At 36.6% G+C, this 13,145-nt stretch overlaps 1 protein-coding gene across 4 annotated transcripts; it reads right to left on the reverse strand.

Moving 5' to 3' along the window:
- Positions 1-741: 741 nt before the first annotated feature.
- LOC127086249 (increased DNA methylation 1) lies at positions 742-9,781 on the reverse strand. Of its 4 annotated transcripts, XM_051026966.1 has the most exons (10): positions 9,608-9,761; positions 8,835-8,918; positions 5,674-8,448; positions 4,924-5,047; positions 4,524-4,606; positions 2,753-2,994; positions 2,494-2,580; positions 2,123-2,222; positions 1,516-1,711; positions 742-1,323 (listed from the first exon to the last, which is right to left on the reverse strand). In XM_051026966.1, the coding sequence occupies exons 3-10, from the start codon at positions 8,311-8,313 to the stop codon at positions 830-832; spliced, it is 3,966 nt and encodes a 1,321-aa protein (XP_050882923.1). In that variant the 5' UTR covers positions 8,314-8,448; positions 8,835-8,918; positions 9,608-9,761; the 3' UTR covers positions 742-829. The 4 variants fall into 4 exon arrangements, with proteins under 4 accessions (XP_050882923.1, XP_050882921.1, XP_050882922.1 ...); XM_051026964.1 differs by lacking the exon at positions 8,835-8,918 and having other exon boundaries at positions 9,608-9,781; XM_051026965.1 differs by lacking the exon at positions 8,835-8,918 and having other exon boundaries at positions 9,411-9,768.
- Positions 9,782-13,145: the final 3,364 nt, after the last annotated feature.

The raw sequence follows: 13,145 nt of genomic DNA on the forward strand, positions 1-13,145 counted from the left end.
AATCCCTGGATACATGCCTCGTATTCTGCGATGTTATTAGTACAAGTAAAGCATAACCCAACCGTGAAGGGAATATGGTACCCTGTTGGGGATGTTATGACAACTCCAATTCCATGTTCGATTGTGTTTGAAGTACCATCAAATATCAGCTTCCATCATGATCTCGGTTTGGATCCTTCATCGAGATCTGGGATCTCACAATCCATTGATAATCTTTTGTTGGCTGATGCATCCGCTAACACGCTCCTTTTTATAACTTTTTTTTGTGAGATTCTGGGTGTTGTACTCTGTCAATTACGTCTGTCATCAGACTATTCTCTCAATTACTAAAAATGAAGGGGGAAAATCTAGTCAAGAGACTATTAGCATAAGTCGCAAGGAGTACAAATAACCAAACTTTATTGAGCCTAACCATTAATTTTTACCCTTTAGGCACAATTTGGCATTAAACTTGCGTTTTTCCGAGACTTTTTAAAAAAATAATCCATATTCAACTGTATAGGTGAAATTTGTAAAAGTGATGGTTTAATAACAAAAAAACAAGGGGGTGAGCAACTGCATAAGAGGATTGCTAGTCATACATAAAACATTTTAAAATTGATTTCATTTCTCATCAAAACCTATCATTAAAACTATGAAAGAGGAGATTTTAGTCCCTTTCTTCTAATTCATTTTACCAAATCAAATACAATTGATTTTTAACTAAAAATGAAAAAGAAGAAAGGGGCCAAAATCTATCAATTACCTTGAATCTAGTAGTTTTCATAATTAACGGTTAGTTTTCTTACTTTATACTACTAAATTACAAGACACACCATTTTTCTAACTTTCAACTTTCCTTTGATTTTGCAGAGTTTGCTAATGTTCCAAAACTAGCAGTTTCATCATACATCACAGAGCATTCAAAATTAGAAACTGTGTCAAAATTGTTGCCAGAAAATGTTTTGCACGACAGAGAAACATGTTCGTGCAAAGCATTTTCCTCAACTTTGTCTACTTTGATATTCTTGTCCTCAATAAGTCCTACACCTGATTCAGTACCATCTTTGTTAGCACAACAGTTCTCAATTTGCATTATGTTGCATGTTATCAATTCCTGCACATTGTTTCCTTCAAAAGGGATAATTTCAACGGCTTGATTATTATCAACTCTGTCGGTTTCACTGTCAGTCCTATTGCCTGGTTGCTTTTTGCAGTCCACAGGTTCACACTCTGACTTACCACCAAAATCTTGGGGCAATGATTCGGCTATGGCCATTCCTTCAGAACAGATTTCTACGTCAAACAATTCATCTGATGCTAAAGTTGACTGATCACATGGTCCTGTTTCAACAGACAAGTTTCAATTAACCACAAATCATTCAAAATATTTTACTTCAATCATATTTACCATTAAATTCATAAAAAGGATGATTCGTGATTGGTTGACTGCTAAATAATTGTTACACTGCTGGTGTATCAAAACTAATCTCTTGTAATAATAGTACACTGACCAAATACACCAAATGAAAATACCTTCATTTTTCTTCTTGCCGCCATATAAGGATTTTTCAAGTAACACTGTTCCAGGAAAAACCATTAAGTTGAGCTTTTTTAATCCCCGCTTTTCAATGTCACCTACAGGTACAAATCCAAAGCCCTTGGTCCATGTCTCCACCAAATCGGGAATGGCTGATACCACAAGCTTTTCTACCTTGACAGATATTAACATCTGCTAATGAAAGAAATAGATTTAGAAACATGAAAAGCCACAAGAGAAAGCCAAAAGAAGTAAATACGGGAACATTCCAAACTCATAACTGTTACACGCGGGGCAATAATTAGCAATATGCTCTCCATTCTCTCAACTCATTTTTTATCATTAAGTGAAATTTATGTGGGTATCACTAAATAATGTGGACCGCCAACTCCCATGGGACTGGAGCGATTTGGCCCGGTAACCAAAAACACTCATTTCATTTCTCTTATATAAAAAGGAAGTCATCAAATGCAAATTCATATCAAATTTCAAAGAATAATTATTCTGATGAACAAGGGAGTGTTAATCCAACTAGGGTGAAATTGAAACAGTATTTTATCTGTTTTTTTAATGGAATAAACATGAAATTACAGCCAAATTTACCTCTTCAATTGAGTTCACAAGGAGTCGACACATTCCTTGGCGACGATGCCGACTGCAAGTTGCAATTAGAGGCATCTCTGCAGCTGTAGTCCCATGCACTCTGCAACAAAGTAAAAGGCTTAAGAACATTGCAAAAAAGCAGAGATACTATTTGGTATAAAACAAAACTGTAACTAACCCCAATTCATTCATAAATCTACCGGAAGTATAAGCCAAGCTTAAGCATAATTGAAAAACATTTAGATAATTGTCTTTACATAAATAGAAAAGTGGCAGAAATTGAGCCATTTCACATAGATGTCAAGAGACATAAATTTAAGTACATTTTTATATCATAAATAGCACAAGTCATGTGAAAATTATGTTTTCACCTGATAGATGCTACCGATATTAACACATCTTGTTTCTCCAACACCACGGTGTAAAACCCTTGAAAATTCAGACGAGCAAAATCAGACCTGAAAATAACATGGAAGTAAAAGCCTTTCAAATCAAGTTGAAATTATAAGAGAAGAAAACAAAAACCTAAAGATGAGGCTTTGAACAAGAGGCTGCGTATTATTCAGACACATTTAAATGATGAAGCATGCAGAAGAGGTGAAAAAATTGTCAATGGGAAGAACCACTAACCCCCAATTGTATAAAACTTGGGGTATCATGTGGATGCCTGTTCTTAGATCTAGCATTGACACGAAACATTCCTCCATGATGGTAAGGGCAACAGCTAATTTTGTATTGCATACTGCCTTTAGGGATAACCACTGAGCAGAATGAACCTTTTGATCATCGTGTATGCATCTAAGAAGCGTCCATGAAAAGCCATCGGCAACTTGATTAACTAGCCCCACCTGAGATTGGAGACTAGAGTATACCTGCACATGCCAGAAAGTCAGGTCCTTGAATAAATAACACCAATGCTATGATGTTTTATTAGGTTACTCGTTTGTCTGAATTTTAGTACTTCGGCTTGCAGCTTTAGTACTAGCACCTGACCTAGTTATTAGAAGTATTCTAGGTTAGGACATTTCAACGCATTCTCATATGAGTCATATCAATATTATAATATTAGGCCATTAGTAGTTCTATATTTTCTTTCCCCAACTGCAAACATGTAACTCCTAACAACCACCCTTGAGAACCAAGGTCTTGGCGGATGGCACTCATTTATAATATAGGCCATTTTGCCGTTCCATATTTTCTCTTTCCCCAACTGCAAACTAGTAACTCCTAACAACTACCCCTGAGAACCGACATCTCAGCGGATGGCACTATATTATAATATAGGCCATTTGTTGTTCTCTATTTTCTCTTTCGCCCAACTGTAAACTCGTAACTCCTAACAACCACCCATGAGAACCGACGGCTTGGTAGATGGCACCCTACGACGCTTCACTCGGCCTTTCTAGTAAGCCCTTTCCGAGCCACCAACAACTAGCTCTTATGCTGATTAATAAGCATCAAAGGAGTTTGGAAACCCTCCATTATAAGCTTGCTATCAAGGTAGAACAACCAAGTCACTTAAATACTTCACGGAGCATCTCATAATATTCGATGTGGGACTCAGGCACCCCATAAATCCTAAGTTCCTATCACATACACTTAACCAAAGTACTACATCAAGTAAAAACAATTATTCACAGGTAAATTTATTGATCTGCTCCTTAATCCACCAAGATAAAGACAAAAGCAACTGTGCCAAAAGATAGAGACAAAAGCAACTGCGACAAATAATAGACTCTTCCATCCTTATATAAAACCATTTATGATCCTTCACCTAATAGCAACATGACCTAATCAATTCACAGCACGTTTAGAGATAATTACAATCTTCAAAAACAATGAGAAGATTCAAAACTTCTCCTGTCATGTCTGTAAAAAGGTTTTGACTTATATGGTGAGCAGGTCAAAAATCAAAAGAATAAACATCCATACCAGTATTTGCCTAAAAAGAAAGCATGTAATAGTTATGAGTAAAATATGGAATTGAATACGATCTATGGCTATTTTAGTTACCTATTGTTACCTACAACACACGCACACATTAGTTAAGAATGCTATAACTAGAAATCTTACTCACAATATTCTGTATATTTTATCCTACTATTGTTTATCTAAGAACACAACCCTCTGGAACTATACTCGCCATATTAAAAGAACTTTAATCAGAATATCAACATTTGACATGCCAGAAACTTACACAAGTAGTTTAAAACATAAAGCAATAACCTTCAAAAAGCAACGAATATGATCTTCAATTTATATATAGTAAAAAGACTAGCACATGACAAGCCACTACAGTACACTCTCATAATATCACAGACAATAAGCCAACCTTTTCTAAATTCAAGAAACTCATTTCAAATGGAAGTGTGGAAGTTTGAGAAATTGCAGTATAGTATACCTCCTGACAACTCTGACTACAAAACCAAGTGTCTGAAACTGCTCCTTCTTGGTTAGCTCCTTCTCCTAAGCATTTCTCATGATCTATTCATTACAAGTCCACCATAATCAAATAGTATTGTCATTAAAGCATCAGAAAGGCAAAAGGAGTGCACAAACTTTCAGATAAAAAAAAAATCGTTGTTCATAACATAATCAAATTTAGTGATCATTTCTTATAATAAATTACAACTAGTGCAGCTAAGCACAAAAATTGCAGAGTTTGAAGAGATTCAAATATATGCAGCCCTTAGGCAGAAACAACAACATCAACAGCAGCAGCAATAAATAAGAATTGTAGTAGCTGCAATATTTGAACCGTACGATCTATTATGCAACGTGAACAGATAGGTCAAACTTACATTTATGTTCGCATTGTGAACATTGTAATGAATCATTTGCATCTGAAGCCTCTTTATCAATGACCAAATTTCCACAAATCCGACAAGTGCAGTTTAAGCAGTACCAGTTGCCTTCAGGGATCTCCTGATGTACAGAAACAAAACATGTATTATTCTTCTGAGACAGGGTACGAGAACCCAATAATAGTCAAATCTATAAAAATACAAATCATATAAAAGACTTATTGATATTTAAATGCATGGAATAAAAAGAAGTAGGCATATTAGATCAACGCGGATAAACATGTGCACGTGTTGGTAACACATAGCAACTCATTCATGTCATCAAATCTACATCAAGACAGAGAAATTATTCACTGAATCTACTCATTAAATCTCGGCCAAACAGGGCATAAAGTTTGACAGTTCATTTGGATTGGCTTGTAAAAAGCAAGTAAAATAGTGCATGCACTGAGAAAATTTACCCTTGATCATGATTCGTTCATGTTCTCAAAAACGGTAAGGCCTATGATAGAAAATTTTAATTGTAACAATACTTTCCTAGTAGAAAAATCAAACTATCAGCAGGGTTTCACGCATGAAGGGGCAGAACTACGGGTGATTTTCTATTGTAAAGGTATCTATATGTGATAACGGTACAGGAGGATGTTATAACAATCACTCAATATCAGGTTTAAACTCCCAAAGTAAATGATGAAAAGTAGAAAAAGATTAGAACAAAAGAAAAAAGAAAACCCGAGAGCAACAGACCTGAGCGGACAAACAAGCCAGGTGAAAAGTAGAAGGGCAGTTATCACAACATATCAGCTCACCTCCCTCACCACACAACCCGCACGAGTCATCATTTCTGTCATTATCAACGACATTCGCAGGTTGATTTTGACTTTTCCTGGCTTTGTATTCAGCTGACCAAGCTTGAAGGAGGCAAAGTGTAAAGGGCTCACCAGACTCCATGAAAAGATTCAAGCAAGGGCGAGCCACTGTTAACCCAGCGTGATTCTTGAACTCTGATAATGTAAGCACTTCGCTGCAACACTTACAAACAATACCATCTTTAGTGATTTTACCATCCTTAGTGACAGAATTATCTTTAGGGTTTCGATATTGAATGATATCATTTAAAGATATGACCCCATTCTCAATCAACCAGGACAAGAGAGTCCTTTCCCCAAGATAATACTTCTTCCCATCCTTATTGTGCTTCCCTCCATAACAAGGGTTCATTGGTAGCAACCTACAGCGACCTTTATGGCTTTTAAGCTTTCTCAAGCCCCTTGATTTGCCAGGTTTAGCTCTAGAATTGCCTCGGTTTGGCTTTGGATTGAAGTCCTTATTCTTGAATATTGCCGACACTAAAAGATCATCATCTTCAATATGGCACCTATTGGACTTTTTTGTTTTCCTGATATGTCGCTGGTTTGCAGTGCCCGATAACTTCCTGCAGTTCCTTTTTTTTCCCACACTGTCAACTACATAATCCTGAACTTCTTCCAACCCAGCTTGAGTGCCACATGCATCACCATTCAACGACTGCACCTGGTCAGTGATAGTTGATCCCAGTATGTCACTATGGTATAACATACTCAGTTTGATTTGAGATATCCTTTTGCACTTCCTCCGCATTTTCTTTTTAAGAATACCATTAGCTGAGGACCATGTACTATCTTTCCCAAATACAGAAGCCACTGAAACTTTCCTCCCCTCTTCTTCACTATATTCAGACCGATTATCTGATGTATACTTATCAAAGCTTTTGGAATCTCCAAGTTTATCATGATGAACAGCATTCACTTTAGAATCCAAGTCCAAATTTACTGAGCTTGGAAGAACATCGAAAGAGGAAGCATTTGATTGGGTAACAGTGCTGCCCAATGCGCAAGCAGGTAAGGACACTAGATCCATACTACTTTTGCTCACTGACATTTCCCTACATGGATTTTCTATGACGTTTGGTTTGTGTTCTCCAACATACATATCTTCTTGATTGCCACCAGATTTCTGATTACAAGCATGATTGTTTATCACAAAAGCAGATATTTTAGTGGCTCCGGTTGCTGTTGAAGAGTCACAGAAAATGGCTTGGTCGTGCTTTTGATCAGAATGAGCACAAGAACTATCTTGCCAGGCTGAATCAACTGGATCATATGCCATTTTACCCTTACTAGAAACTAAACTACTAGATGCTTTTATTACCTCTCCCTTTTTCAGAGCACCGATCTTTCTATCAAAATATATAACCACTACAAAAGGATCCAAAAGCCACCATTGATAAGCCAACATAGCTGCTGTTTCTGACTGGGTTTTTGATTTATCAACATTTGTCAGAGTACTCAATAGATCAGACCAGAAATCACTGATACCCGCCCATTCCTTACGGCCTTCATATGGTACTTTGCATTTTTCAACAGACAAAAGATGGCCACATAATCTCCAAACTTTGGTAAATTCCCTAATAGTTTTTCCCTTTGGTGTCTTGTAGACTGACTCCATCCACCGCCTACAACGCCGTTGATGCTTCCCAATAGACCAACCTGACATCGTAAGCAACTGCACAATGTGAAACTGCAGTATGGATCGGGGATCCTCTTTGTCTAGCTTTGACACTAAATTTGAGATGATCATATTAGAAGATTGAAACCCTTTTGCCATTTCCTCAGTTTTTAAAGGATAGGAAGACTTCTTCGCAACAGTGATTGATGAACTCGTTACAGCTAGCCTGTTTGCCGAGCTCTCCTGGGATACAGGAGAAGCAACTACCTTATTTGCAGACATTTCTTTTGTGATGTTCCCATTTGCAGTTTCAGATTTACAGTTTGTAACATCTACATCATTATTCAAAGCATATTTATTCTGTACCAAGTTATGCTTCAATAGACAGCAACTAGATACCACGCCAAGTTTAGATGATTCAACTGTCCGAAATGCAATTGGGTCACTATCACAGTCTGTAGCAGCACAAGGCGGGTTGGAAATTACTACTTTCGGAATTCCAGATGAACCCAAAACATGTTCTGAATTAGATCTACTACAAGGAAGTTCATGTAGAGAAAACTTCATACGTTTAACATTTACAATCTCATCATTCAGGTCTTCACAAGTTAAACTCTCGGGCAAACACCCCAGGGCAGTCTCATTGGAATGCTGAATTATATTAACATCCTCCTCATGATGTGTAAATCTTGAAGACGAAGGACGCAATATGATCGAGTTTTCATTACTAGAACCAAATGATTTAAATGTGTTCATAGTGGATTCATGTTCAAGTTTGATGGCTCCAGAAACAACACCCCTCTGACTAGACTGAAAAGTGTCATCACCAAAAAAAACCTCTGTAAAAATCTGTCTTTCTTCCTTAGATCCTTCAAAGTTATCATCGCATAAATGTTCCATTGTTTTGCTGACTAGCGCAGTTTCACTTCACAACTTCTATTACTGGTCTACATGTTGCCACCATTATAAATGGCTAGCTCTTGCATAGTACCACGTTTTTTTCAGCCATATTTCCCTAGTTGGTGAACTTCATTTCTGCAAACCCAAGTAAACACAAATAAAATCACATGGTAAGGGCTCGAGATTCTACGTAAGAATATAGTTTCCTAATTTTGACATTTATGCATTTAAACACCTAAATAAGGAAATTTTTTGTTTCAGAATAAGATATCTTCAGGCTTATAGAACAATCACGATTCATCCATGCATTGAACTAAAAGACCATGCAAAGCAATGTCATCAGATATTGCCCACAATTCACACGTTGTTTCCAAAATTAGTCTTCGGGTAGGGGATCAAACATGTATTATCTTACATGCAGAGATGTTTTGAACATAGAAAGGGTTATAATTATCCCAATCCAGTCTACTAATCTAGGATAAGTTCTACTCTACACACTTTTCTTCCACATTATCCATTACCTATAAATGCTTCATTTTGCTTCTCCATAATGAAGTTGGCTCTCTCTCGAAATTGGTATTGTCTTTCTATCCCATTTTTCATTTCTGTAACGTTGTAAGGAGCATTACCCCATTAATATCTATAAGTTTTAACTTCTACATTAGCTGATTTACCCGTAAGGCAACATTGATGAAAATTCATACATTCATTCACCCGTAAGCATCGAAAATCACATATCATGCAAATGCTAGCTTGAATCAAAACGCAGAAAGCAATAAACAGCCAACAAAATTCACCAAGCGTTATTATCATCAAACTTCAAAAGCTAAAAACTTAACAACATTAAAGAAAGACACCAAAACTTAAAATTAAAATAAATAAACAAAAAAGAAAATGGTAAAAACAAAATCACATACCAGTTTATCAAATCACTTCAAATAGACGAAGAAACACCAAATTCTAGAACCAAAGCAAAACACGAAATCCACATGCATGAATGGATAAAGAGCATTGAAACACAAACCAGAAATGGAGGAGAAAGCCAAGAAAAAAATTCAAACAAAAAACCGCACTACTTTCAGAGATCAAATCCTAACCTAACCAGTTCAGAATCTCAAAGAAAAACGAAATCACAAATCCATCCCCAGAAACTTTCTCAGAATACCAAACCCCAGATTCAACCGCCAGAACCTCGTCCAAAATTAGGGTTCCTCAAAACTTATAAGCATAGAACACACGAAACGAAACGCAAACTACTAAACTTCAATTTCCGAAATCTTGCATCAATGCTTACCACGGGTGAACAAATTCCAAAGAAGAAAAGAGTTTCTCTCTCTAGAAAAGAGTTTCTCTCTCTAAAAGCATATCCCATGTGACAACTTGCCTGTACCCTATTTGATTCACCATTTTGGATTTGTCTATTTGTGGCTTACTTTTAAGAACCCTTTTAGATGAAGCAACCATTATACACTCATTTAGATTTTGTTGCCTCAACTCTCTATGGAAATTGCAAAATGGACCCCACCGCTTAAGGAAATTAAACTTCTACTACCATTTTTTTTTTCATTTCCTTCTCTCAGGTGAAGAGAGTGACAGTATTTTTAATGCGGCAAATTACAATAATATGACTAATTCGAGTTTATGCGGCATTGTAATTAAGAGAGAAGCATGTTAATTTTTTGTCACTTAATAGTTATCTTGTCCAAAAATAAATTAGTTGTCTTAATTAAACACGAAGCTTGTTTATTTGGATGACGCGTGTAATTTTGTTTTAGATTGAGTTTTAACTTTTAACCCTGAGTTAATTAATAGCGGCTCCTAACGTGGAGCAACCGAAAATGTATTTTTTTGAAGTACATTCTGTAAATTATTTTTAGGTGTGTTTATTTGATTATATAGAGGTATATTATCAACTTGTTTGACAAAATATTTAAAATTTAATAATTTTTAAAAATTTATTTTGTTTAAGATTTTTGTATCTTCTAGAACTATAATTTGTGTTGATTGATGACAAAAGACTTTAGAATTGACAATGTTGATCTCTAGTATGACGGTGTGAGGTGCTATTGGGTTTTATTTTACGTGTGTTTGTATTTGCAGATAAAATGGGCTTTTTGTGTATACGTTATTGTTGTAGAGTGAGTTGCTCGCGGGGTTGAAATTGTTCTTCCGACTCGGGTCGTTACTCCCCCCCCCCCCTACAACGCTTGTCGTGTCTGTTGTTATTGAGGTTTCTGCGGCCACACTTGGACCTGGCTAGCCTATCGTTATTGATGTTGTTGTGATTGTAGAGGATCAACATTGGTCTCCTACTGTCCGGTGAAGAGGGATTGGGATCAAGATCAAAGTCCTCTCTTGGAGGAAGATTCACCAAAACATACTCGGTTGTCTGGGGTGGTGCTTTAGGATCAATCGTCTCTCTTTTAATGTTTTATGTCATCTTACCTATCAGGATTCATCGTGCTCCCTATGAAGTTGTTGTTATAGTATCTAAAGAGGACCTGGCTTGCCTTTAGAATCTTCCTGAGGCAGAGAAAATTGAACTTTTTTCCAAAACTATCTTCTACACCTATCGGGCGACTTCTCTTTTCTCCCTTACTATTATTGGCCAGGAGGACGTCTTAACCATGGCCAATCCTCTTAAAGAAATGGATACTTGAAAGAGGGGTGTAAAGTTATGAAGCACATATGGTTCAAGCTTCATGAGGAGATACCTGTTATTTAGGGAAAGGTCAAACGCGTTAAGGATCTTCAAGAGGAGGAGATAATTCATGGCTATCTTTCTTCTTTAGCTGTCATAATTGTTGAGCTTAAGTCTTCCCTATAGGATGAGATGTATGAGGGAAAGGTAACAGTGGTAAGGGTGGTGGTGATAGGAGAAGGTGTGGCCCAGGTTAGTTTTACCAGAGCATCACTGTATTGGTCAAAAAGTAAAAGTGTGCATGTGTCATACCCCAAAATTTGCCCATTAATATTTCAAGACATTTTGCAAGGCATTCCGATTCATATATAACACTGATCTTGAAGAAACAAAGGCTCAGCTCACGGATGGCCCAATCCAGAAAATGGCCCAAACTGGCCTGTTCGCTACGCGCTCGCCTAGCGAAGCTGACAGACAACAAAAATTTCGGGCTTCATTCTGAGCCCGAAAAAAACGAAAAAAAAAAACGAAAAAAAAAAAAAAAAAGAGAAAATTTTTTTTAATTAATTAATTAATTAATTAATTAAATAATTAAAATAAATAAATAAATAAAATATAACAAATTATTTTGGACTTGGGTCTCCCTCATTCCAAGCCCATTACCCACGAAATTAGTCTATAAATACTGAAGTTTCAGTAGGGGAGTTACACTTGGAGTGACACTGGGAGATTCACTGGAAAAAAAAAGAGGAGGAGAACAGAGAAGAACGAATAGAAGTTTTGGCATAGGAACCCTGCCTACCCGGAGAATTCAGAGTAAAGAAACCCTGAAGGCAGCCCATCTGCACCGAAGCCATCGCCGTCCAATTCCCGCTGCCTAACTTATTCCGATACTACAAGTGGTCAATCCCTTCAACCTTGAATTGGCAAACAGGTTTGCGTATCTCTATTGTTTATACTTTCAATTGGCCATATCTACATATATAATGCATCATGATTAAATGTTGATATATAATTTGCTTTCGTATGGGAATTTAAATATGCCTGAATACCCTGAATGTTTGATCATGTTATTCCTGTGATAAAATGCCATAAAATTCAAAGTTCCTAACGTGGGGTTGTTTTCAAATTCAAAATCCGTGGCCGCTCGCTAGCACCTCGCTAGGCGAGCCTGGGGCGAATATTCGCCTGGCCTTCGCTAGGCGAGGCAGAGGCGAACGAGACAGTAGCTGACTTTTCTATTCTGTTTTTTTTATGTTTTATCATAGCCATGCATTATTCATCCTATCCTATTTATTGTTGTGATATTTCTCCGGTGTAATCTTCGATTGCACCCTGATTTGGTGTTCTGACATGTTTCTTTTTTTTTTAGTTTCGTAAAGGTTCACATATCCCAGGAAAAGGTTATTGGCTAGGTATTCCACTTTATTTGTGGGATACCCTTGTGGAGTTTCACCCTAAATTAATTTTTAATGTATTAATTTCTAATGTATTAATTTTTTAATATATTATTTTTAATAATTTTAATGTGGAGTTTCATCCTAATTATATAATTAATTGTAAAACTTTGCCTTTGAATAAGTGATCTTAGACCTCTCTTTGTTGCCTTACGATTACGATATTACGGTCATGTCCCGCGAACGTGGGGATACCCTTAGCAAAGACCCTTCAGTTAAATCATCATAAAATAAATTATAGTCCCTCAGATGTTGCCTTCGAATATACAACTTTGTCTCTCGATGACCCTCCGATGTTGCCTACGGTTAAAAGATGATAGTCCCTTCGAATGCTAAGGTATCCTCGTAACTGTTGCCTTCAATGACCAATCGATGACCCTACGTTGACCCTTTTACATCCAAAGGATAAAACTACTTATTTCTCAATAATAAGGACAGTTTTACCCTCATAAGGATAGGAAATACTCATAAAGACCTTGGGTCGGTATAACTCTTAATTGCTGGCTCACAACCTAAAACATTTTTTCACACCTCACACCTTTCAAGATACCTTCAGAAAATCACCACTTGGTATACATTCATACTAGAATCATTACCGAGTTATATTTTTCTAAACAATTTTCAAAACTAAACGAGATAATCACTTTGTATACATTCATACAAGAATCATTACAAAGTTAAATTCTCTTTTCAAAACAATTTTTCTAAACAATTCACAAACACTTTTTTTTCAG

This window comes from Lathyrus oleraceus, chromosome 5 (genome assembly GCF_024323335.1).
Source record: "Lathyrus oleraceus cultivar Zhongwan6 chromosome 5, CAAS_Psat_ZW6_1.0, whole genome shotgun sequence".
Classification (NCBI taxonomy): domain Eukaryota; kingdom Viridiplantae; phylum Streptophyta; class Magnoliopsida; order Fabales; family Fabaceae; genus Lathyrus; species Lathyrus oleraceus.